General features: G+C 34.6%; 1 protein-coding gene across 2 annotated transcripts in view; it reads right to left on the bottom strand.

Annotated features, from left to right (window-relative positions):
- Window positions 1-2,578: 2,578 nt before the first annotated feature.
- Window positions 2,579-27,364, bottom strand: part of LOC149785763 (vacuolar protein sorting-associated protein 26B-like) — a 43,954-nt gene continuing 19,168 nt past the window's right edge. For both annotated transcript variants that reach the window (XM_089979662.1, XM_089979663.1), the window contains exons 6-9: window positions 17,492-17,598; window positions 14,709-14,777; window positions 12,539-12,681; window positions 2,579-9,862 (exon numbers count right to left, since the gene is read on the bottom strand). In XM_089979662.1, coding sequence (XP_089835788.1) covers window positions 9,665-9,862; window positions 12,539-12,681; window positions 14,709-14,777; window positions 17,492-17,598 — 517 coding nt within the window. In that variant the 3' untranslated portion in view covers window positions 2,579-9,664. The remainder of the gene's footprint in view (window positions 9,863-12,538; window positions 12,682-14,708; window positions 14,778-17,491; window positions 17,599-27,364) is intronic.

The following is a 27,364-nucleotide window of genomic DNA, read 5'->3' as shown; positions in this document are numbered from 1 at the left end:
GCATTTGAGGCGGATGCTCTAACCACTAGGCCACCGGAGCGGTCATCTAAATATAACACTTGTTTATGGCAGCATTACATACAATGGATGAAGGGCCATACCATAGGCTCACTAACTTGGTTTTTGTGCCAAAAATTAATCTGGACTTCTCTGGAATGGTACATGGGATATCTCTTTTAAACAACACTTATCTTCTAAAAAAAATCTTTTGTAAGGAGCTGGCTAACATTTGATTTTCTAATTTCTCCATCATTATTCTACAAGAAAAGCTTAAAAAATGAAGACATGTTTTCAATTTAAATTAATGTACCAATGAAAGGGGATAACTCATTTTATAATTATCATTATTATTCAGAATTCTCTACTTTTCCAACAATATTTTTGTAAATTATGTCTTAATCCTTTTTCAACTTTAAAAGGGATTCGAAATCATTTATTTGTGATGTGCTTGGTTAAAATTTCAAATGAACAGTACCTGCATAGTTCATCTGAGTGACAAAGCAAAAAAGTTTATTTGTACTCGGGTTGCAATATGCAACATTTGAAGTAAAAGAATAACATATCTAGTTTGCAAGCATATATAACCATGGCAACATAGTACTTTTAGAACTGTGTTGATAAAACTCTGAAGCACTGAAATTTTGCTAATATTCCAAAATAAATGGATACAAACTCAAAACCACATAGATATTGACATAACAGAAAACATACCTATTCATAAAGAACTAATGCATACTTCCCGATTGGGCACAATATAGCTGGTTGATCAATTATATTTTCTGCATTTTGTTCCATGTAATAATTAAGCAAAGGAAAATATCTGCCCCATATTCTAATCTCTATGACTAACCATTCATTCAATATATTTTGAGAGTAATGGGTGGTTAGCTCGTTCTTAAATGATGTTGCAATTACTAATTTAGCCCTAGGTGGCAGTGTGTGTGTGTGATTTGGCTTTTTAGCACTAACCTCTTAATGTTGAGTGCCAAGTGAGGCAGCTGTTAGTACCATTTTTGTAAGTCTTTGGTATGACTCGGCTGGGGATTGAACCCACGACCTCCTGCATCTGAGGTGGACGCTCTAACCATTAGGCCACTGGAGCGGTCTTTAGGTGGCAGTGGATAATTATGTAAATTGGCCTTTCAAATTTCTTCACTTAAGGCCATGATGTGTCCTTTTCAGCTATTCCTCTAGGTGTTTCAGGCTTGTGTTGTTCTTGAAATTAATGTGAAGCACATATGCCTTGCCCAGTGAGCTTCACATTATGTAGACAGGGAAATAGTAACAGCTGGCAAGGGAGAAGAGCTAGCCATCCATAGCAGTAGACATGTAGGTTCAAGGCAAGTAGAATATCCCCAAAACAGCCTGGAGGGCAACTATTTTGAACTACACCAAGTTGTTTAATAAACAATGTGTTTCAGAATAGCTCTAAAAAAAAGGGCTTGTATTTTCACTGTGAATATCACTTGGTGTCAAAATTGACCCTTGGAGGTGAAAAAATACATTTTGAGTTGGAGTGAATAAACTTCTTTTGCTACGAACTGTCATTTACTTGTCAGGTCAAGGGAATAATATTTGTATGCTTTGTTTCATTACAGCTATCAAAAAATATGGACCTTTGTAACCTCACTCGTGTCTTACCTTTTTATGAAATTTTATATTAGGCAGGTGGATGTAGCATTAAATTTATGTACAAAAACTCTGATGCACCAAAAGTCAAGATACATAATGCCATCTGCAACTTTTAAGTTATATATATACACTTTTAAATATTCAATATATATAAATATATTTTGCCAGGACAAGCATAAGCTAGGATCAGTTTTCTGTCATAACCATTATTAAATCTGACCAGAAACATGGCACACATATGCTATTAAAACAAGCTGAATACAGAAAGAAAACACCCTCAAGCAACGTAATGATATGTATCACACTTCTGAAAGTGTCATCAACACAACATACAGATGCACACCAAATTTGATTGAAATCCACGAATCTTGATTACTGTAGGACTCCAATGAATTCACCGACAGTGACCCTAATGATGTTGTAAAATGCAGGAAACTGAAATCATTCGAAGTCTTACCATGAAGAAACTCCATGTCAAATTCAGCTAAATCCAACAATCATTGGTAAAATCTTGCTCTGGACCCAAGTCAGAAGATACAAAGTAAATGATGTTCTAAAACACTGAAAATGGAACTTAAGTCTCATCTATATAAAACTCTAATCCAAATTTTCTTTGAAATTCAACAAGTTATGCTGTGCAAACCAAAGTTAAGAGGTTCAGCATTAGGGTGTCATAACTACTGGGATGATGATACAGAAGAATGCAAAACTTGCTCGTAGGTCTCATCAGTATAAAGATTCATACCAAATTTGATTAAAATCTAACAATTCCCATCAAGTTATTACGCAGATATTAAATATCTGATTGAGTAACAGTTGGAAGGACAACAATATTACTACAAGTTACACGAGCTTCATCAGGTGGGGCAATAATAAGAGGAACACATGAATGATTTAGGCAACAACTGCATCTATCTACACATCATACTAATGAATCAAGACAGGCTTTGGGGCATGTTAACATTTATTCATAATTCTGCTCAATAAGTATACATGATATTAAATCACACGAAATAGACCCAAATAAGTATGCATTGTTCAGAATACAGTCTTATATATCATCTTCATACACATCTAATAAAGAAACAACATCATCTGCAGCACTCAATGAATGAGCAATCTCTTGCGGATTTCTATTTTCACTTCAGGCAATGTTCAACATCTCAATTCTGTAAAGGAAGATCAGCCATATAAACATATTCACATGCACACATAATTTTGCTTTTTTATTAATTGGCATGTTCCAGTTAAAACTATTCCCCCTTTGAACATTTATCATAGCAACTGAGTATTCAGTTGTAACAACAGACGCCTATTTCCATAATAATTGTGTCAACATGTAAACCTAAAGACTGATTCTCTACCCAACTCTCTGAATAAATACAATGAATATAAGCATCAAGTTTTCGACTTGAAGAAACCACTTTGTTCTTGAGACATCCTTATGTTCTGAATGGCTATAAACAGAATGCTAGGCAAGAGTCTTCGGAAAGTACATTTATATATAAATAAAATCTTTCAAATTTGAAAATGTGAAGTGTTTAGAAACTTTTTTCCAACAATTTGATCAAACATATTTATAAATATAAGACAAACACAGCATTGTTTTGTTTGCATTACAAAATGATGGTAAGACATAATTATATCCATGAAATCATACTTGTTATGCCAGGACTGTAAAGGTTGGCAGGTATAGTTATTAAAGACAATTGTTTCTGCACAAGCACAATTTGTTTCGAGTGCAGCTCTTGTCAAACAAACTAAAGAGTCTGAATCAGGGGAGACAACTGTACTATTTAATATACGTCCAGGTGAAACGGAAGGTATCTGAGCACAAACCATGTAGACTGATTGATGACATGATCCAATTCAATCTCTAAGACCTCTGACCAAGGTGATTTAGCAGTATAACCTTTCAGCAGAATATTTATTAGGTCTGACCTCACTTGACAAATAATTTTAAACAAAGTGTGCCAATAACAAATGCCAAATGCAATCATAAACTTAACCCCAGGTAGGCAATCAACATTCATTCATCAATGTTTCAGAGTGTTTGTGCTGGTATCTTCCTTTTCACCTTGTGCAGTTTTATGGAATATATATACCGTCCCATTTTAATACATATTCATCTTATTTACATCTCCCCTTGATCGGGAAGCTTTATTTTGCACCGTTACCATCTTACCGTTTTTAATTTAAAACCATTTGTTCTTTTATATCGCTGGTCAATATAGGACCTTTTATAAGTTTTAAAAGATTATACAAATAACACTTTGTTTGGCGCTAAATAGCCTTACAGTGCTGATGCGCCGTTAAAAATCAACCAATCAATCAATCAATCTTCCTTTTCAAATATTTACCACAACACCACTGGTTTTTTTACCAAGACACACTCTTTTTCATTTATTAATGTTGATTGGTCTAGTTGGTTAATACAAGATTTATCATTATCTTTAAACTACAGAAATGAGTGGAGTGTGTCTTTGTACAAATTCATAGTGATGGTAACAGTTCGAGAGAGCTGTGTCTTTGTACAAATTCATAGTGATAGTAACAGTTCAAGAGAGACTAGTCTTTAAACACATGTTTAATGGACTGTGTGAATTCTTCAGGTACTCTCTGCATTTTGGCTAAAGATTCTGCCTACTTTGTGTAGGTATTGGAAAATAATACTGTAAATGTCAAGTATACATGATGCTAACATGCCACTCTACCATCATGTGGAATGACTAGGACCCGATAACTATAACAAAAGGTCAGTTTGGTCAAGTTACTGAGGAATATTAAATTATAACAGGTCCTTCAGGTATCATTTGTAGCATGAGCTAACAAACTATTTTAATTGCAAATTTCCACATGTTTGATTCAAGTTGATAAAGTGACATAATCATATTATCAATGGAGATCATTTCAATGAGAAATGAAGATGATGAATCGAGGCAGAAAAATAAGAAAACAAGGATGACAGAAAATTCTAATACTGAAATAATTAAAATTGTCCTAATTATCATGGATCAATCTCATACAGGCATCTAAATTCTTCTGATATTTTTTTGTTTTCTAGATGAAACAAGGATTCTATGGAATGGCATGTACTGCCTGTAAGCAGAGGCAAAATGATGTTGCCAATTGCAAAGGTAGGCAAGACATGAAACCAATGATGCCAACTGCCAAGGCAGACAAGACATGAATCCAAGGATTCAAAAGAATAAATCATTTCTGGCTTTCCAATGCTTTCACACAAACTCTCAACACTGATCTCCCCACCCAAGAAGTGATAATTATATCTTGCCATTGCCTTTATGCAAGGTCAACAAAATCCATAACCTTTGATTACAAACCAGACAATAAGGAAAGAATCTATATGTGTAAAGACAAGTTAGAAATCTAAAATTTAATTCAAATTGCAAACTCACATTCATAAATCCACCTATATATCCATATATACATAATCAATAACAGCCATAGATAACATACTGTCCTGGCACATTTTGCAACAGTAACACCATATTGGTTCTTCATTTTATTCTATGTCCAAGATATAATTTTGTGCACAATACAAAGAACGTTGCACACTACCTATACCATTGTAATAATTTAAAACATTGGATTATGTGAAGACAATATTAAGTGAATTTTGACCTTATTTACATTTATACATTTATACGACAAGTTAAGAACTGGTAAAGACACAGCTTCACAGCAGAATATATATTGCAACTTGGAAAGTCTCTCTCCAATAATCTGACAAAATAAACAATAATTATGTACATATATAAGTATTATCAATACATACAATACATCCAACAAATAATTAACAGTGAGCATGTTAACCTATAACTGCCACATACAATCTTATTGTATGAAACCTTTGGCATCATTAAAAAGCAAATGATTGAAACAATGACTAAGAGGGAATGTGCAAACATGTACAACTTCTAAGTACTTCAGCAAAAAAAAATCACGTACAAGAATTCACCACATGATTATCACCAGTCTGGGTGGTGTGCAGGCTGCCAGCCAGGGCGTTTTAAGTTCCATAAAGTCCCTTCTGGGGGTCACCCTCTCCATGAAACAACATTTTTACGCACTCCACCACTACATGTGCAAAGATTTAAACGATGCCAAGTTGATGCCCAAAATGCACAAGTGAATGTTACCATATCAATGCTCGAGTTTATATTGTTCCTATAAGCATTTTTTCACAAGTGGACATAAAATCATCTTTTATTATTTCTTTATGCTCATGACCAAACAAGATGATTTACTAATCATTAATCACCAGTTAAGACAAGTTAAATTTTTGATTATGGTGATCAAGATAATACGATGAAATCAGGGACACTGAGAAATGTTTCCAGGAAAGTGAAAATAACATTTTCTGTGAAAAATACATCAAATTTCACCAATTAAAATCTATGGATGATCAGCCCTGACCATTCCCAGTAAAGTCAGCATGTCAGCTGGATTTTAAAAGAGTTAGGATAGTCATCAAATGATGCAAGCATGGTATTGCAAGTCCTGGATCTATATATATATATATATATATATATATACACACACACACACACACACATGCCACATGAATACAATTTCTGATGCTGCTAACTACAAGAGGTCTAGGTTTTCATAATCATTATTTACAATGAAATGAAATGACAACTGGCAAAGCATAAGCAATACTTCAGAGGAATGTAGTGAATATAAAATGCACTAGCTGCCTGGAGGCTACTACAGCAACCTAACTGAAGCATGATATTAACATAAATTATATTCATCATCATGCATTCATAAAAAATGACAGCATTACAGCTTCTGATCTGTAAACGCCATCAATTCAGTGATTTAAATGGTGTGTTTGGTATATATAATTTGGCAGATAAGAGTTTCCAGCATTTAGTAATGACATGCTTTAAAATAAGTCTTGATTTCTCGCATGCTTATCTTTTCTATTTTTAAAAGTCTATAATCTTGCAACACTCGCTTGATGCCCCAAGAATGAAAGAGTTACAGGGAAGTTCTCACCAAGAGCCATATATTGTAATGCTGTACTCACCAAAATTTCCACATGCAAAGTTTCAAAATCTGGATTGATTTTTCTCAAAAGAATTATGGAATCATTAAAATTTAGAAACAGTATCTATTGCTCCCTACAATAAACAAAATTTTCCTGTGCAATCTCATTATGTGTATGGTTCTGCTTTATAAAAGGGGGAAAAATAATTTATATGTTAAAAATTCCTTGAAGATCCCTCAATAAACTTTGAACAATCTGGAAGAAAGAGTTTAAGACACTTTACAGATGAGCTGATCAAGTTAGTCTGTGATAATCTTCAACAGTCTCAACTTGTCGACCAAACATCATATATACCTGACTTATCTACTAAAGACTTTAAATAAATCAGTAAATTTGGATGTATGGTTTCATAATTACCTTGCATACACCCATAAACAAGAGTCCTCTAAAGGGACTGTTGGCACTCTACTGTCCAAAAAGAATTTCCAGGAATTCAAGACTATACCATTTCTTCTCTTTAATTACTGCGTGTTGACACCATTTCTGATAGACATGACAATAATTTCAAATTAGCCCGTGTCAGCCATACTCATTAAAACTTTTGGTGAAAACCCCCATACTGATACGACCATCCATTCAAGAGGATTACAAGATTTTCAATCATATTCATTGTTCATTGTGCAAGCTGATTAGCACAATTTTCATTCAGCATCAACTTGATATTATAACTAGTGAATGATCCATGTCAAAAGCAAATCATTCGATTTATGAGTAAGCAATAACATGATTTTCAAGATGGATGCTATGGTGACTATCCTGGCTGCTATGGTGACTATCCTGGCTGTCAGATAGGTACCATTTTATTTTCAAGAGGGCTACTGTGTTGACCTTATTTGATAAAAGATATGCATAATTTTTATTTGAGACAAAGCAAACACCATAAGAAGTCTTCCAGTGAAACCCCATGCTGATATCACTTTCCATTCAGAATCAGTAGCAATAACACAATTTTCAAGATGACTGCCATGGCAGCCATATTGGCTGTCAGACTGACTCCATTTTCGATTTGAACTAACAAGACATCATAAGTAGTCTTCTGGTGAAAACCCTATGTCAATCTGATTTTTTTCAGGAGTAATGATAACAAGATCTTCAGAATGGCTGCCATGGTGGCCACATTTGACATTAGTCTGGCACTATTTTCATTTAGAACTGGGCTCTCAAATAAGTGGCTTGTGGGTCGCATGAGGCCTGTAGTGTTACTTCCTTCAGCGTGCAACAACACCTGGAATCTGTATAATAACTGATAATCCAAACTTTTCTTCACAGCCAGCCAGATTTGACTAAATTTCAGTTGTTACATCATTTACTGTTTCCAATAAAATGGATGGGCTAATTAATAAGGGTGGGCGTACAATTCCTTGCCACTTAGCATAACACAATAGTATACTATATTACTCATTTTTGTTCTTCATTTTTGACTACACTTTTGTATCGCTATAGGAAAGGTTTCAGTGATGCGGCCATCCAGCCAATGTACATGTCCTCATGGTGATTTGAGTTTGAGACCCCTGGTTTAGAACCAACTAGATATAAAAAGTCTTTTACTGAAAACCTTATATAGATATGACCATCCATTTATGAGTAGCGTTAACAAGATTTTCTGACTGGCTGATGTGGTGGTTGTATTGGAAGTCAGAACACCACCATGTTCATTCCGGACTTAGGATGACTGAGTGTTTAAAATTACATGGCAATCTTCCAAAGTAGTTTATTAGGAGTGGCAATAACAAACTTGTGCTAAAAGATGGAAGGACGATGGATGGTGCTAAAAGATGGAAGGACAATGGATGGTGCTAAAAGATGGAAGGACAATGGATGGTGGATAACAGGCCTTCCCATTTGGCTCTCCTGGTCTATGACCAGTAGAGCTAAAAATCAAACTTCTATGCATGGTTCCATACATATATCTTCAAAACAAACTTTCATCAAATTGTACAGTTTTCTAGGCCATCATACACTTATGAAAAAGTACTGTTTCACCTGTCTCCTTGACAAGTGAATACTGTTCCATGAAAAGCACAGCAACTGTTACAAAATATTTAACCATTATATAATATCGACACCTAGCAATCATACAACTTAGATATTTGTAAATGTTTTCTTCACCTGCAAAATTCACAGACACACATGCACATTTGCGACTAGTTGAACAGCATAAAGAGTACCCGATTAGCAGTCAATGCTACTGGAATATACTCATTTATCCATCTGTTCTTCAAATCTCCACAAATTAACTTTCAACTTGATCTGCATTTTTATACTTGTAACCTTTATCAATGTCAATTATCTAAGTAAAAATCACAAATAGAATGCAGAAATACAACACATACATGAAAGTGCAGTGATCTGCAGCTGGTTTACTGCACTGTTTTAACATCCCTCTTTGGCAGCCGAAGACTGGAAATTTTCATTAAGCCTACAAATTTCATGATCAAGAAAATAACTCGGCAAAAAAGGCTTGCAGTATGAGTTAAAAAACATCTGATAATAAAAATACATGATTCCATATCATATCAGAACCAAATTTTCACTTTAATCCTAATCTAAATCGTTCCTTAACTTAAACTATAAAAATGTTCTAAAGATGATTATTTCACTTTTGTTGGTACATCCTTCTGGTCAGGTTTTTGCAAGGTTTTATTTATGGAGTTGAGTATATTACTGGGCAGGTAAAGAAATTGGTTGGTAGATTACAATTCAAGAACTAGAGCAGTCCCTTTTACATCTGGAGATCAAGTCAAAATGAAAAAAAAAATGCCATGCTTGTACATCTAAAGTGTGATTATTCTGAGATTATTACAGAGGATGCAGTCAATTTCAAAATATTTTTTTATTTTGCCCATGAATTAAGTAGACACTATCTTCGATATACAGTTATCTTTTCAAGAGACACAAACACATACAGTCTTCTGTCTGAAAAAATAGTTGTTAGCCCTACTAAGTTATAAACTGTCATTCATCTTCTGCTGAATTGTGCTGTTTTTCATCTGATTGTGAATTAGCTGTTGCTTGGTCTTGTTCTTCGTGTGGTTGTTTTTGCTGTCCTGGTGATGAGGGACTGGGTCGTGTTGGATGTTGCTGCATGGCTCGCGACTGCTTGTAGCCAGTACTTTTCTTGCCTTTATCTGCTTTACGGAATATAATTATTTCCTGCAAATAAGATGGGCATTATGATTTAAGTAAACATGACTTTGTGCTTTCTTAAAAAAATAGTAAGTGGATCAAATACCATGTTGATTTGTGCAAGAAAATGCTTTCTACTTGAATTAAAACCTTTTTAATATGATCACAACTTCGCTCTCTTGATAACTCATACCCAGATAACTGGAACGGATCCCCTTTCTTAAAATTATAAAATACAAAACAAATTGTCTATATTGTGTTGAAAGATGTCATTCTGCCATCACAGGTATGTCCATGAGCATTTCTGTGAGAACCTAATTCAGTGACGACTATGTTTTTATCTCCAACTTGCATATTTGTTGTACTGTTACACTCTATTAAAAGCAGATCTGACTTTTATTATCACGTCAATCAAATTATTAAAAGGGGGTGGAATAAAAGACTGAAACAAAATGAGTACTTGGTGAAAAGAAAGTCTCTTTCAAAAATACAGTTCATTATGAAAAAGCAAGTTCCATAGTTTATAGTGAACTTAAAATTCCTGAATTAGCACTCAGTAATTTCCTCTAGGATGAGTAGGAATTTTGCTAACACTTGCAAAAAAACCTAAGCACGAATAATTTACTAACAGAACAATTGTTTTTTTTAAGTTGAGTTTCAACATTCACAGTTAATTCACAGAAGAAATATCATTAGTTTTTATTAAAAAAAAAAAGGAATCTTGTTTTCTTTTTAATCAGCAACAACAAAAAGCAGTGATGTAATACAATGTTTATGCATACACATGATGGCTGTTGAATGGTTGCTGAAACCTCCGTGATCTTTAAGAGGTTGGGTATGTTGTGAAAATAAAGACACCTGATACAAAACAGCAAACAATTTCAGTAGAAAAAGCTCTTTATTGACAATTACTCCCAACATGATTGTCAAACGATTATTCAGCCATTAACCAGCCCTGTTACCAAAATCCCACTAGTTTTCTAAATGTCCAGCTTGGTACCTTGCACCCTCGTTTATAGCGCGGTCTATATATATTTTGACCCTGCTGTGTGTGAGTCATTGCAGGAGAGGTGTATTTTGTTTATGCATTTACAGAGACTGTATATTTATTAAAGTGCTAAAGTGAGAATGGATTCAACTGTGAAATGGAATCTGGTTTCAATGCAAGCCATCTGCAAAGTTTGGTCATGCTTTGTACACAGACTTGGATTTATTTTGTTGAAAATGTTTCTCTCTTTGCAGTCTCTCTGACTTGATCTTTGGGGTCCCGAGTGGCCGAGTGGTCTAAAGAGCTCTCCATTACAGATCACTGTCATCTCACTTCTGTCTGCGTGGGTTCAGTCTCGGATTCTGCCAGTGTGGGTATGTGAGAAAGCTTGCCAGTAGCTTCTCGTGGCTCGGTGGTTCTTTCCGGGGTTTTCTCGGGTTCTTCCTCTATCATTAATACTGGCCGCCATGTATAGCCTATCGTGTGCTGAAAAATGGCATTAAACCCTACAACAACAACAACCTTGACCTTTAAACACCCAAAATTAAAAGGCATCTTCCCTTTCTAGAATGCAAGCTATCAACAAAGTTTAGTCAAGGCAAGTGGTACAGAACTTACACTGTTTTGTGGAACATCAATTTTCCTTATTTCAGTCCCTGTGACCTTGAACTTTGACAACAAAATGAATAAGGGTCTTCCTTATCTCAAATACAAACTATCCAGAAAGTCTTGAGAGGAAACCATTTTTCATTTTATAGCCAGTGACCTAGACCTCTGACATTTTAACACCCAACTCAATCAGCGTCTTTATCTCAAATAATAGCCGTTTAAAAATTTTGGTTAAGGTATCTTGTCAAGTTTTAGTGTGGAAACAATTTTCTTTCTTGCCCTTTAGAATCCAAAATTTATCAATTCCATCCAAATCCCAAAGCTACTACAAAATTAGTAACAGAAGATTGTGAAGAACTCTAGTCACTGTGCTGCAAAAAATTACAAATCAGATATACAACATGACATGTTCTAACATGACATGCACCTCTTTATGGCAGGCATATACAAATTTTGACATTTCAAAAAGAGTCAGTTAGAAAATCCACTCTGAGAATCTGACATTTTGAAAGTTTAATCCAATGCTACAGACAAGATGTACATATTGCTAATACATGTACTAATAAGCCCCGAGTAGTGCATTAATCACGCTGTAAATACTTCCAAGCTCAGAGAGCACGTCAACATGGTAGTCATGTGATACCAATAAAGACATCGTTGACACGTATACAATAATTGCCAATGCTCTAACACTAAAATCTGAATTAAGAACTCAGAATTTTAAAAAAAGGAAACAAAACCTTGTCTACACTTTGTCACTTTTAGGGCAATTATAATGATAAGTTCAGTGCACTTTAAACCAAGGAGAAAAACTGGCAACTATCGACAGCACTACATATTATAACAATACCCTTAGCACATCTTGTAAATGTGAACACACCACGTGTACTTCTGGGGGCTGGGGGGTTTGGTACCATTTCTGAATCTGCCTGTCATCAAATTAACATGTCACTGTTGTCTTTGCAGGGGTGAAGTTTCCTCAAGTATTTTTTAATTCAAAGACCAGTCTCTGTGGTCATAAAGTTAATACTTGAAAAGGCCTATAAGAACATTTGCTGTAGTTAATGACAGAATACAAGAAAAAGGTTTTATTTTGCTTGACCCACCTGTTGCTTAAAATACCTCCTTTCTTCTTCGTCTACCAACACCAAGTTAAGGTAATACCTAACTGAGAACTTCTTGTTGATGTCTCTCATTGTGGGTGTCAACTCATACCCACTCAAAAACAGCCGAATTGGTATAGACTCTCCTGAAACCAAGAGAGAAACAGTCAACAAATTGCAATCTGTAAAAGATGCATTACAATTTTAAAACTTCAGCACTAAACAAAAAAATACTGAAATAAATTATACTGCAGCTGAGCAATATATAAATCAATATCTGATTGCTCATAAAAAATAAAACTTAAAATTCAGACAAAGTTTTTATCACACATTTCTAACTGATTTCAACTACATAGACATCTATTCATTTTTCAACTTTCTTGCTTTCTAAATGTCACAAAATTAACCAATTGTTTAAAATTAAACCAACTTTACAAAATCAGTTCAATTTTGGTATCACATCGAGTTGCAAAATGATATTTTCTTGACAGTAACAACTGCTTTATGGGTTTGAGTCTCAGATTCAGCCAATGTGGGTATGTGAGAAAGCTTGCCAGTAGCTTCTTGTGGGTCGGTGGTTCTTTCCGGGGTTTTCCTGGGTTCTTCCTCCACCATTAATAATGGCCGCCATGTTAGCCTACCGTGTGCTGAAAAATGGCGTTAAACCCTTCAACAACAACAACTGCTTTAGAGAATGTGAATTTTAAAATCAACTTGCCATAATAGACATATAATTTATTAGTTGATATCAAGCCTAATGTAAAAAGATTCTGATTATGCCTTACTACTCACATCAAGTACAAGGTTTATAGTACAAGTAGCAAGTTTTGCAGAAATTGGTGATAGAAGTTCTCGTACAGAAAACAAAAGCCAAATCTATTTTTAGTAACTGTCTGGTCAATGGCCAACCACCAAAAGTCAATGCTGAATTAGATCTGGTGATTTGTGTCTGGTCAATGGCCAACCACCAAAATTCAATGTTGAATTAGATCTGGTGATTTGTGTCTGGTCTATGGCCAACCACCAAATGTCAATGCTGAATTAGATCTGGTGATTTGAATTAGATCTGGTGATTTGTGTCTGGTCAATGGCCAACCACCAAAAGTCAATGCTGAATTAGATCTGGTGATTTGTGTCTGGTCTATGGCCAACCACCAAAATTCAATGTTGAATTATATCTGAATATGTAGGAATACCTTTCCCCAGAACTAAAAAGCTAGAATAATGCATCACCATTTTTGGGGTTGCATGATCTGCTATTTGCCAGGATCCAAGGTACCTGGAGAATGTTGATCGTCTCCTGGGGGGAGGGAGGCAGGTGCAACAATACTCCATAACTGGGCTCAGTTCTACCCCCACCTGGGTTAAGACTGTAATTGTGTTTCCAGTTCTCTCCAGGAAGATGCTGTCACTCCCTTGCTTTTTTTCACGGAAACACAGTCGATTCAAGTTGTGGTATGTATACTCTCTAAGAGTCTACAAGATTCATAAGCAGATGAAGAAGAATTCACTTCACTTTATTCCTTTCATTACACACAATTGTTCTGATCAAACATGACAACAAATTGGACGTCTCTCCATTGATATACGTTTTGTAGACAAAATGCATGCGGTGTGAATGTTCCATGGGGTTTCTCTTATGCCTATACTTAGTCACCCTTGTGACAGCTTAAAAGACATTTCTTAAAGAAGACTTTTTTTCGGATGACCAAAAGCAACTGATGATACGTAATAACAACAAGGGTCGCATTAAAGAAAAAATGTTTATTCATATTTCACTAAACACAGAAGCATCATATATGAAGTATATTAAAGATAAAAGAGTCATCTAAAAACTTCCAGCCAATTAAAATGAAAATGAAAGTAAGCCTGGCCACCAGAATTAATAAAATCAATTAATTAAAATTTAAATCCAATGGGTTGCATCAGGTCATGTACATGTATCTCATAAACTGAAAGAATGAAAGAATTTCAAGCTCCAACCCCCAATATCGGGTACCTAATATTGTACTGCACGAGTGAAATTCATCATACTAGTAGAAGAAGCAAAGAAAATCCTCAGTTTTTTAAAATTTTTTTTAGATTAAGCTAGAGTTTACAGCTTTAAATAATAATCATAATAATAGACAAATCTTTCAGAATATTAGCCTTGGTTTGTCTAGTGGGTTCTTACCTCTTACTGGTGCTCCGTCCATAATTTCATATTTTGCTATTGTCTCATTTTCATTAAATGTATTTGGACCTGACAAAACAAGAACATGTAGTTATATAACCATCTGAAGTAATACTTTCCTTCCTCTTGAAGACATAAAATCAAAATGTTTTCATGGTGTATACTAATACACTATCTCTTTTATTCAAAGGATCATTCACTGGGAATAAAAATCCAATAGATTTTATTCTACTAGTCATATATTACACATTAATTTAACTTAAACACTGTATCTGGAATCCTGATGAAATTAGTTATGAAAAAATATTCAACATTTTACAACCTGTTCAACTGCTGAAAGCACAAACTGGATATCTTTCTGATATTAACATGTAATTTCTTAAAAGAAAGCTGAAATGGTCCCTCTCCTATCAAGACGTTAAGCATTAAAATGTGCAAAAAGATGAACAAAAATTGCACTAACAATTATGTGACTAATCCAATAACTTCATTACACCCTACCTAGAGGTCATTTATTTTTGAATGGATTTCCATAAAAATAAATGTAATCAAGGTTATCAAACAGAATCCTAATTTCTAATTGGAACACTTTGGCTACTTTGGTTATAATAGGCATACAAACAATGTTAAGAATGCCAAAGGTATTGGATATACATCTCAACACCCACTGTATGCACTGGATGACTGAAATAATCTAAATTCATAAAAACTAAGATATTTGACAAATCATAAAAATTTTGCATCCTTATAACTGGTTAAATCTTTTAAAAATTATGAAAAAGATGATTAAGTTAAAATTAAAAATCATTTCACTCTGGTTCAGAACAAGAATGTAAACGTTTAACAGAATAGATACTAATTTCATATTTAAAGTTAGCATCTGGCACAGATAACTAATGCAAGATAAATAAGATTTGTTTGTTTGCTGTAGCCTTTTCCTTGAAATATGATCAGGAATCAAGAATATCAATGGAATTTATTTTGTAGTAAAGTAACTTCTCAGCTTAATAATGAAAAAAAAATGTTATCACTGATTATATAGCTTGCCTCTACAAAGCTTTCAACCTCCATAAGCCATTATAAACATTAATTATTGGACAGGAAGTGGACTTAACCTGTCAAATGCCAATGTGACTGAGCAAAAAGACAGAAAACAAACTATCCCATAATAATTGATAGCAGAAATATTGTAATGGGTTTATAAAATCAGCCATTTTTTTCTTCTTCAATTCATTGTGCCATTATCATAGTCCACACCTAGAATCCAGATTGTACTCAGTGGAAGACAAAGGCTTTCAGTAACATTGAGGTGACAACTAGTACAACCAGTAAGAACAGTAATTAAATTGATTGCACATTTAAGCAGGGTGCTCACATGAAATTTATGGAGATGTAGCCTATCACAATGCACAATGTATAGTCAATAATATGGAAAGCTGAACACTGAATAAATATATTTATTTCCACATGAAAGTGCACTGGCCAAAAAGGGCATGTGCATGCAAAATACAAATACTTAACCTGTGTCAGTAAACACAGCAGGGAACTTCTGTGGTGTTTGGGATGTAGTGCTAACACTGATGCATCCAATTATCAACTTTCATAAATCTAACATGAACAACATCCAAGAAATAAACTGTAATGTACAAAATATCAAAAAGAAGAATACAGGTCACAGAGACTTCATTTTGCCAACAAGACTCCTTCATCAAGCTTCACGATTCTTAGTAGGACAGGATGCATACAACATGCCAAAAACTGAAACGATTATGAACATACTTAACCAAAGCAAGTTATTCATAAAATATACATCAGTGAGCTTTCTTTGTTGAAAATGAAGTACTAACAGAGACACGCATCATCATTAAGTTTAATGATTCTAGCATGAACTGCCCCTGATAAATGAACTTCAAACACAAAATATGAATCGTGTCAGTGAATCATCCCCTTACTATGTTCCAGGATTCCAGATAGGACAGTATGCATACAATATCCAAAAAACCTCTGATTATAAATAAAATGTAAAATGTAGTTCACAGTGACCTTACGTTTTAAGAGTGGTACTAGCAACGACACATTATAGTAGTATAATACAGTTCAATGATTCTAGCACAAAAAAGGATGCTTGTGGAATATTCACATAATTTACCTACTTTTTTTTAATCCAGATATAGTAGTATAATACTCATTCAAATGCAGCCAATCACAATTTATGATTCAAGGTAATCAGGAAATACGGAGTGTACCAAAAAATTACCAAGTTTTATTTGGTCATGAGAAATACTTAAACACAGCCAGTATGATGTGAAATTTAGGTGACAATGATCTTCTCTTGTATGGGTTCAATTCTCGCTGAGATGCATACAATCACTTAATGATTTTATTTTCATGAACAGTTCTTGAGAAATAAACACCAGGTTTAACCAATGTCAGTGAAACATGAAGTAAGAGTCACCATGGTCTATATTTTTTATAAAGGTGTAGTCTCATCAAATGTGTACATTGTGCAAACAACTTCCGTGATCATCAGCTAAATGCAAAACCAAGCATGTACATATAAAATATATGCATGTACAAAGGTCATCCCTTTTACCCCATCCACTGGGATAAAGACAACATTTTTCACTCCAAAATGGTGCTTAGAAACTAAGTGGGTGGATGGGTGGTATGTATTTGCTTCTATGTATGGACACCAACGCGGATGCTGAGGATAGTACAATATGATTCCTCTACTTTGTACAGTCGAGCTAGTAAATCTGTACTTGAAAGTAAGAAATATGTACCTGTGCCTGTGCTTTCCCTCTTGATAATCTGAATTTCCATGTGCCTGATTTTTATTCTAACTAGTAAGAAGTATATCTTTCCAACTATAACATCTTTTAAATGATACCTAGGAAAAACAACAGAAAAGGAAAAATTAAAATAAAGACAATAACATGAATAAGAAAGCTAGTGAAACTGAACACCGATAGCAGCTCGTCACTGAAATAAAAGGTGACTGAAAATGATGATAAAGAAAAAGCCAACTGTAAATTGCAACACACAATGCTCTTGTATCCTAGTAAGTAAAAAACTAAATTGAATGAGTCTGCCAACTTCACAATTATCTTTTCTGGAGATAAAATATAAAAATATTTATCACAAAGTTTTTTAATGAGATAAAGTAATGATGAAATGCCCAAGATAAAATTCCATTCAGAGTCTTCTATAAAGATTTACACCCAACATTCCAATACTGATATGAATAGTCTTTCACATTTTTACCAGACACTTTCACTTAAAACTCCTGGTCAAGAATTTTGGCCATGTAATTGGTGACTATTTTAAGATGATCAAAGAACATTTCACAGAATATTTGGATTCTACCAGATTAAAGGTATAGTAACACATATTCAATGTTGAGCCAGTTACAGACCCATTTACCCTGACAGATGTCTTGTCAGTTTTTGCACAAATTCCTCAGAATTTATAGGCTTCTTTAATACCCTCTGTACAAGCTATCAAAAAAGTTTGGTCTAGGAGTGTGTGCGTGTGTGATTTGGATTTTCAACGTAGCTTTAACAATTATTTCAATCATATTGCTATGATGTCTGCAGTGTTGCAGTTTATAGTTATGTCTAGCATCATGCCGCAGACGCATATCATTATGTTCCACCCAGTCACATTATCCTGACTATAGGCCGACCAGTCCAAGCACTAGCCTCTTAAAGCTGAGCACCTAGCAAGGCAGCTGTTAGTACCATTTTTACAAGTCTTTGGGATATGACTCAGCCGGTGTTTGAGCCCATGACCTCCTGCATTAGAGGTGGACGCTCTAACCACTAGGCCACCAGAGCGACAGTTTGATCTAGGATCTTAATTTATAACAGAAGTTATTCTGCCAAGCCCATGTTTTTAACAGCCTCAATAACCTTCACCTTTATAAAAATCCAACTCAACTGACCTCTACCAAACCACAAGTACAAACTTTTCACAAATGATGGCCAAAGTATGTGATCTAGAACAAAAGTTATTATATAAAAAACATTTTACTTCTTTCAGTTGGGGCCCCAAGTGGCCTAAAGCGCTCTCCGTTACGGATCACTGTCATCTCACCTCTGTCTGCATGGGTTCGAGTCTAGGATTCGGCCAATGTGGGTATGTGAGAAAGCTTGCCAGTAGCTTCTCATGGATCGGTGGTTCTTCCCAGGTTCTTCCTGCACCATTAATACTAGGCACCATACATAGCCTATCGTGTGTTGAAAAATGGCGTTAAACCCCACAACAACAACTTCTTTCAGCCACAATGACATGAACTTTGACCTTTTAACCCAAAATAATCAGATTTCTTTCTTACCATGCAAGTTATCCACAAACTTTGGTGAAGGACACTGAGAACTATATCTTTCTTTGGCAGAAACCTTTTTTCCTTCTATCAGTCACAAAGATTGACTTTTTGATCCCAAAATTAAATAACTTCTACCTTACTCCAAGTGCAAGATATCCGCAAAGTTTGGTAACTGCAGACTGTAGAAAAGTGTGAGCAATTGTGCAGAACAAAATTAATCACAGATGGATTGATTCATATCATAATAAAATGCTCCACATTATGGCAGGCATATAAAAAAAATTCATTTTCATTAAAAAACTAACTTGTTCAAAGATGAAAAAAGAGAAATCTAATACAGGAAGGTGCTGGAAGAACGAGTTTTCACATTCAACAAAAAAAGAAAATCTCTACTCAATAAATGTTTTGATGTACACATTGTGCAAAAGTTACAGTTTCCATTAATTCAAAGTGAATTGTAATATGGTCAATGGTAATAGTGATATTCTCTGCTTCTTGCCTACCAAATATTTGGCTTAAGTTTGCAAAAGTAATATTAAAGTTAACAGCTAATAACAACATGGTATTACCGATTGGAAAATTGTTAACAATATGTCACAAATAAGCTAAAGTGCTTCCGAGCTAAACTGAACTTGTTCATATACAAGCAAGAACAGTAATTTCCTTGAACAATGTGTACATTCTATGCTTTACAACAGTGCCCCAGCTAGATCTGTCCCTTTATTCAAATATTTGGGCAAAAGCATAATTACTTTTGATGCTTTCCAAATACCTGCGTGCAGATGAAAATTGTCATTTTTAACCCAATATCCCATCCAGAAAATTAGTATCATTAATTACTGGGTCCAAGAGTGTCAATGCAATGTTGACTGAAGGATTATAGGTAAATTAGGTTGCATTACATCCTTGTTTACAAATAAAGAACATTTACACGATGTGTTGGAGTTTTATTTTACAAATAAAGATCAGTGGATGCAGCTTTTGTGATTTTCTTTTTTCTGTTCATGTGGATACATCAAGATAATTGTGCACAAAGGTCTAATTATGCCCTATGCCAAATTACTGGTTACTTTCTTGGTAAGACTGACATTTCCACTTTGCATTTGTTCATCATGTCAAAACAATAGTGATAGTAAAAAGAATTGGTCTCAGCCCTAAAAACTGCATGGCCACTTGACAGCTTAAAAGTATAGCATGATTCTTTATGTAGCATGTATTGAAAGTAAAACATTATTTTAATTAGTTCATGTCTTGAAATTGATTAACAGGGCCACAAAGTGGCAAAAATATGGCGATCCCTCAGAGAAGAAAGATAGAATCTATGAGCATCAGATGAAATCCAGATATGTGTGTGTGTGCGTGTGTGATTTGGATTTTTAACGTAGCTTTAACAATTTTTCAGTCATATAGCTACGATCTCTGCAGTGTGGCAGTTTATAGTGATGCCTAGCACTGGGGCATCATGCCACAGACATATAGCATGATGTCCCACCAGTCATATTATCCTCACACCAGCCCGACCAGTCCTAACACTAAGCTCTTAATGCTGAGCACCAAGCGAGGCATCTGTAAGTACCATTTTTGTAAGTTGTTTGAAATCCAACTATAATTAGGGTAGTCAAAGTAGTTTCAAGGCTTGAAGGTTTTCTATTCTATCAACTGTTTTTGAATATGGGTAAACATTCAATAGTTTATTTTCCAATTTGAATTTTTCTGTCAGTTTAATAAAAGTATCTGATGTCTGGAAATTTATGTAATATTAAAATTATCAAATATTTTGAGCATTCTAGAAAATAACAGAATCCTATTATTTTGATTGTCAGTATTACAGGGTGGAGCGGGGAATCTTTTAACAGAAGAGATGACTATGGATTATATTATGTGACAAAAGGAGTTTGTTGATTGACATCTTGGAGCATATTATTTTTTGTTGTTGGACATGGACAGACTGAAATTTTGTATGATAAGAAATTGTAATTAAAATGAGAAGTTACTAGAAAAGAATGACGCTTTTCATGAGGAACATCAGGGGAAGGGGACATGCATCCATTTCCCTCTAGCTGAAGCACTGATGAACAACAATGAGATTAAAGAATGGATGCAAACGTTGGATCCACTTGTTGCATGGCAATACCTGCTCCTGTGGTTTCACGGCGAACAATTGCAAGTTCCATGTACCTAATCTTGATCCTCACCAAAAGGAAATAGATTTTCCCAACAATGACATCTTTTAAGTGATACCTCCATGCAGCAGCAAGAGAAAATAGTAATGTGATCAATAATAAAATCTTCATGATTCTATTGTGATATAAAATGTAGTTTCATTGGTGGGGGGGGGGAACTTACTTTAATCATGTAATACTTACCTGTTGCTAACAATCTGTCCTCTCATTAGGGTGAACCAAAAGATTCCAGAACAATGGATCGCCCCTGGTAAACCCCCTACTTTTGATGCTATTTACATCCTCCCTTCATTCATTCTAGGAAGCAGTATAATTTAGTGTGATATCAGTAGAGAGTGGGAGGAGAAAATCTGGCAATAGCAACTGGTAAGTGTTACATCATTAAAACAAGTTTTATCCCCATTCCCAAACTACATTTTAATCTCAGTAATAGGACAGCTGTTGCTATTGCAAAACTGAATTTCATTAGTTTGGTGGAATGTTGATGATCCCACTACTAGTGAATAAAAAACAAACACAAGAAATACTCACACACAATCAAAAGTAGAAGGCTCAATCAAATTTTAATCACCAATGCCCTGTGAAATGGGTACAAAATAAAAATAAAATGAAAGGCTAATAACTTTCAAGTGAGCTTTAACTAAATGAGACAAAACTCTATCAAAGGTAAAATCCAAAAATTTATGAAGAATATACACACAAGAGAAATAGTAAATTTGCTTGCTGACAAACAAAACGACAGCAAATCTTGTGGACAAAAACAATGCAGATATTATAGAATGTCAACCAAGAAAAAAATGGAGGGTCAGTATGCAAGGGCAAGAATTTGTTGGGTGTCCGAAGGTTGATCCAGTGTTCTGGAATCTTCTGGTTCACCCAAATAGGATGGTGACATTTTTTCATGTAGTTGGCGTATTTGCCTTCTGGAAAAGTAACAGCTACACAATAGCAATGGGTATGGTATTATATTACACAATTGGTGCTAAAAATAACATTAAAACTCAACACCTTCCCCCATGACCATTGTTAACAAGTGGCATGGACTTTTCACAAATTAATATTTTCTCAGTTTTATAATTTGGTTTTGTGACAAGAAACATTTTGATTTCAAAGTGCTTTTTTTGAAACAATGAAGCATGACATTGACCAGTCACTGCTACAATCTGCCCTAATTCAAGTTACTTAAGATTTCTACTCTACTTGTTTTATTATGCAATGGAGGTCGGAGGCTAGGCTGGGAGAGGGAAAATTAGGGATGGGCTGTTAGATAGAAACAAATACATTTGTTCTGACTTTCAGAAAAAAGAACGAAGTTGTTGATTAAATCAAAGCTATTAAACATTTTTTTTAAAATTTAATTTAAAGGGTCCATCTCCAATTGGGAAAATAAAAGAATTGTATTTAGTTCATATAATGCTAGAAACCAGTTTTATGTGATATTATCAGAACATCAATGCAATACTCAGACTATGTTTGTTTTCAAATTAATATCATTTTAGTTTTAATGCATGTGGTTTTGTGATAACATTTTCATTCGACAGTTAATGTGCATTTTGAAACATCGTAGCACAGTACTGAAAGTAGCTTATAGGAACTATCCAGACTGACTGTTGTTGACTCGAGGCAGGAAGCTACAGTAACAAGCATAGCAGCCGACTTCAGTGAATGCCACTCTTTGGTCTGCTGATGCATGTAGATTCGAGATAAAAATGATGACATAAAGTACCTTTTTCATTTAAACCACCATTCAAACTGACAAATAATTCAGCGTGCTCAAAATTCCCGTTTTTTCTAAATACAATGGTTATATCACTTAATACCAATAAGTTGCTGTTGTTGTTGTTGTTGTGGGGTTTAACGCCATTTTTCAGCACACGATAGGCTATACATGGCGGCCAGTATTAATGGTGGAGGAAGAACCCGGAAAACTCCGGAAAGAACCACCGACCCACGAGAAGCTACTGGCAAGCTTTCTCACATGCCCACATTGGCTGAATCTTAGACTCGAACTGCCGAAGACAGAGGTGAGATGGCAGTGATCCTTAATGAAGAGCGCTTTAGACCACTCGCCCACTCGGGGCCCCAATACCAATAAGAATATGAATAATGAAGAATGAAAACATTTTGTATCAATTCAGAAACATTTGTTATTTTGCTTTGTCTTTTTAAATGGAAATGACCATTAGGGACTATATACGGTTTAGTTTGACTAAAGTGGAAGCAGTGGTGATGATGACGACAGTGGTGTTGGTAATGGTTATGTTAAATAAATTACAAAAATAAATCCACAAAAGCTGTTGCTTGGCAAGACTTTAAACTGTGGAGGAAATGTAGGAAAACAAAAGTTTATCGAATGAACAATCTTTCAAACTCCTCCTCTAAAAAAGGATGTAGAATACTGGAAAGTCAAAGTTGACCAAATGAACAATCTGGGAAACAGCTCCTCTAAAAAAGAATGTAGAATACAGGAAGGTCAAAGTTGACCAAATTAACAATCTGGGAAACAGCTCCTCTAAAAAAGGATGAAAAACAGGAAATGCAAGTCATTCATGGTCTCATCAGTATAAAAGTGCATCATAAATTTGGATGAAATCTAACATTCCTTAGTAAAGCTATGCTGCAGAACCAAAGTTAGGAAGAAATTCTGGGGCCATAACTCTCTTAAATGATTAAAGATGTCAATGGGTATCCAGGTACCTGCCCATTTGATAATAAATAGGGTAATAAAATGAGCCACAGGGTAAAAGTTTACCATATACAAGTTATCTGTCAGTGGTTGCAAAGGCAGCACTCATTCTGTTTTCAAGTTGACAATCATTGTGACTGAGCTGCAAATACATGTACTTTTCAGTGCCAAGTAGATGTCTGCCTTAATTCCATAGCTTCTTTTCCCATGAGACAACTCTTTGATTGGGCCGTGAGTGTGGTACAGTGGCAAGTTACAAAGAAAGGTTATTTGATCATGAATGCCATGTGCTCAGTTGCAACCTTTAACAGATTTCACAAACTGTATGATCAAATTGTTACTTACAAAGCTCAGTCACTAAACAAGCATCTGCATGATGACTAGACCACGGTGATTTACTAGATGACAATGGAGGATTTCAGAACTTTATCACACAATGAGTATGAATTCTTGGACTTTGTACCAGATGACATCAGATAGTGATATTTATAGGATACTGGGATTTTTCAACAAATGTGGACTTAACTTCAGGTTTGTACACATTCAAGACAATTTCCCTTTGATCAGTTAACTGGGTAACCAATCACATTAAGCTGGATGGATACCCGATAGAAGTTTTCTAAAATTTTGACAGCTTTATAAATGACAATGTGGAATGCTGGAAACGCTACAGAAATCAAAGTCAAGAGTATGTGCAATTGGAGTGGAACAACTCCTTTGTATGATACACAGGAATGGAACACAATAAAGGTCTTATTAATACGTTAGACCAGTACCAAATCTGGTTGAAAAGCAATAAACCTTGGTCAAATTCTCCAGCAAACAAAATCAGAATAACAAGCAATTAAATGGGTACAACTTTTAAAATTATAATTTGGAATTAGGAAATAAATTCATTTCAAGGTGTCATTAATATAAAGTTGCATGCTAAATTTGGTTAAATCCAGCAATCCTTGAAAAAGTTATTACGTGGAAACAAATGTCAGGAGTAGAGAAAATTGAATAACTACAAAACTCCTGAATATAATGTCAAGAATGACAAAAAAATCAAAGTCTAATCAACAGAAATGTGCCTGCTAAATTTGGCCAAAATATAAAAAGAAACTTAGTAATGTTATACCACACAATCAAAAAGTTAGAAGGATGGTAAATCAGATGCCATACCTCCTGTAAATGATGTTGTGGAATACAGAAAAGTCAATCTTGTTGTGGAAACCAAAGCAAAGATGGGCAATCAGGGGGAATAACTCTAGTAAATGCTGTAGGGAAATAATGGCACATGGGATTCGTTCAATATGTCATCAATATAAAAACATAAACCAAAATATTCACATATATTAGGAGGAATTGCAAATTGCAAATGGCCAATCTGGACTGGAATCAGCTAGGTCATGTTTCCTTCTGAATGTTTCTATCTTTGGACATCGTCTGTATCCTGGATGGTTATTGGATATAAATTCAGCTTTCTTGATTGAATTCCTTAAGCGGTACAACTCAAAGCCAATGACAGGCACTCATTTACATTAATTTATTCAGCCCCAGCACTGTTATCAGTATCTCTGCTGCTATTCCCCAGAAGCACTAAGCTGTGTCTAGCTGCTTGTGCCCCAGAGTTTTTACCTGTTTGAAAAATTTTGAAAACATTGTGCACATGCATTCACTCTTACCTTAATATCTCTTCTTATATCCAATTAAAATCCACAAAATTTTCACCAATTATTCCAAATGAATTTGTTTATACAGTGATTATTTTTTGTCCTATTTGTCCAAGTCTTTCACAACTTATTTATACACTATTTACAAAATTAGGTACAATGTTTATCCACAAGAACTCTATCATCATCACTGTCAGCATCCTCATCTTCTGACAATTCAATCTCAGAAACTTCTATTTCCAAATCTAAATCTTGCAAAATATCCAACTGCCAAACATATCTTTCATCAGCTTGCTCAAAATTTTCGAGATCAAGCCAGAGAAACTCCGCCATTATTTACGATTTTTCATGAACAAAACACGTGTAGTAAAACTGCTATCAAATAGTAACCCTTGGCTTCTGAACAATTCAAATTTCCACAAATGAAAGTGAAATAATTTCTGATTGGTTTAATAGTTGTTTAGTTCTTGAAAAAAAACACATTTGTAACCAATCAGAGACGTATCTAACACACACTCATCATGACTACAGGCAGGATCGACCATTGAATGCAGTAAACAAACCACGACTACAGGTGGGATCAGCCAATGAATGCAGAAACTGGATCACACCTACAGACAGGATCAGGGCCAAATGAGTTAAAGGAGTTAAATGATGGCGGGAAGTGACATTTATTTAAACAAAATAAGACCTGCACTTTTGGAGGAGGTAGATTTATAATCAATCTATCCTATAAGGTAAGTGTAGAAATGCAAACAATATTCAGGTGGAACATATGTTTACCAGAATGAATTTTTTTAAAAAAGTACATAGGCTATATGGCACATGCTTTCAAGGATTCATAGTTGCCATCTCATGACAAACTAGGATATTTTGAATTTAAAAAGAGTGTGTATAGCAGTTAATTAGGTAAATACAGTAGGTACAAAGAGACTGTATACATGTAAATGTCCTTGTTGTTTAATTGTTCAAAAGAATATAAAACAATATGGAAAAGTTAATTTTTTGACTGTTTACATCCTTTAGTTTATGTTGAATTCTACTATAGCCCTGTATCAACAGCCTGAATTTGTAATCCAATACATTATCACTAATACTTAAATTTACACCTCCACTATGCATACTGATGGAGTTGCAGCATTTAAATTGAAAAATTAACTCATACATCACACATCCTCAGAGAGCCATCTGCCAAGTTGCAGTATAGAGAAAGTGTGGTTAACTATTACAATCAATATACATGCTCTAAATGAGGGCAAATGCTACAAGATAAATATGAAGTGTTAACTTCTTACAAATGACCATTACATAGAATTTTCAATGTTCTGTTTTTGTCACTTTTACTTTACTTTGTAATTTATCAATAAATAATTTTTAAGTTGTTCTAAGTGTGGAGTTTCACAGGCAATTTCTTTATTATGCAAAAATTCCAAATTTTACATGCAATTCTTTATTGTTAAAATAGGATATGTTTAAAAAGGAATGTCAATAAACTATTTAAATACAAAAAGTTGACAAAACCTACACTTGGAAAAGTTGAATGCAAAACAAAATAAGTCTGATAAAATTATATTTAACTTTATCTAATGAGTATCATTTGGAATGACTATTAATTACATGCTATATATATATGTGAGCAGTTGCTAACAACTGAAGTGTACTTCCAGACACCGTGGTAATGAATATATATATTTATGAGGTGTGTAGCATTACTGGTACACTGGTTAACTTCATCATGGTTTTTTTTCTGGTGGTATGTACCATGGTACTTTTTCACTGTAACACTATTTCAGTAGTTTCTGTCA

Source organism: Sinohyriopsis cumingii, chromosome 13 (genome assembly GCF_028554795.1).
Source record: "Sinohyriopsis cumingii isolate HCF-2022 chromosome 13, ASM2855479v2, whole genome shotgun sequence".
NCBI lineage: Eukaryota > Metazoa > Mollusca > Bivalvia > Unionida > Unionidae > Sinohyriopsis > Sinohyriopsis cumingii.
Note: the sequence above shows the minus strand (reverse complement) of the source record. Positions and strands in the feature narration are given on the sequence as shown.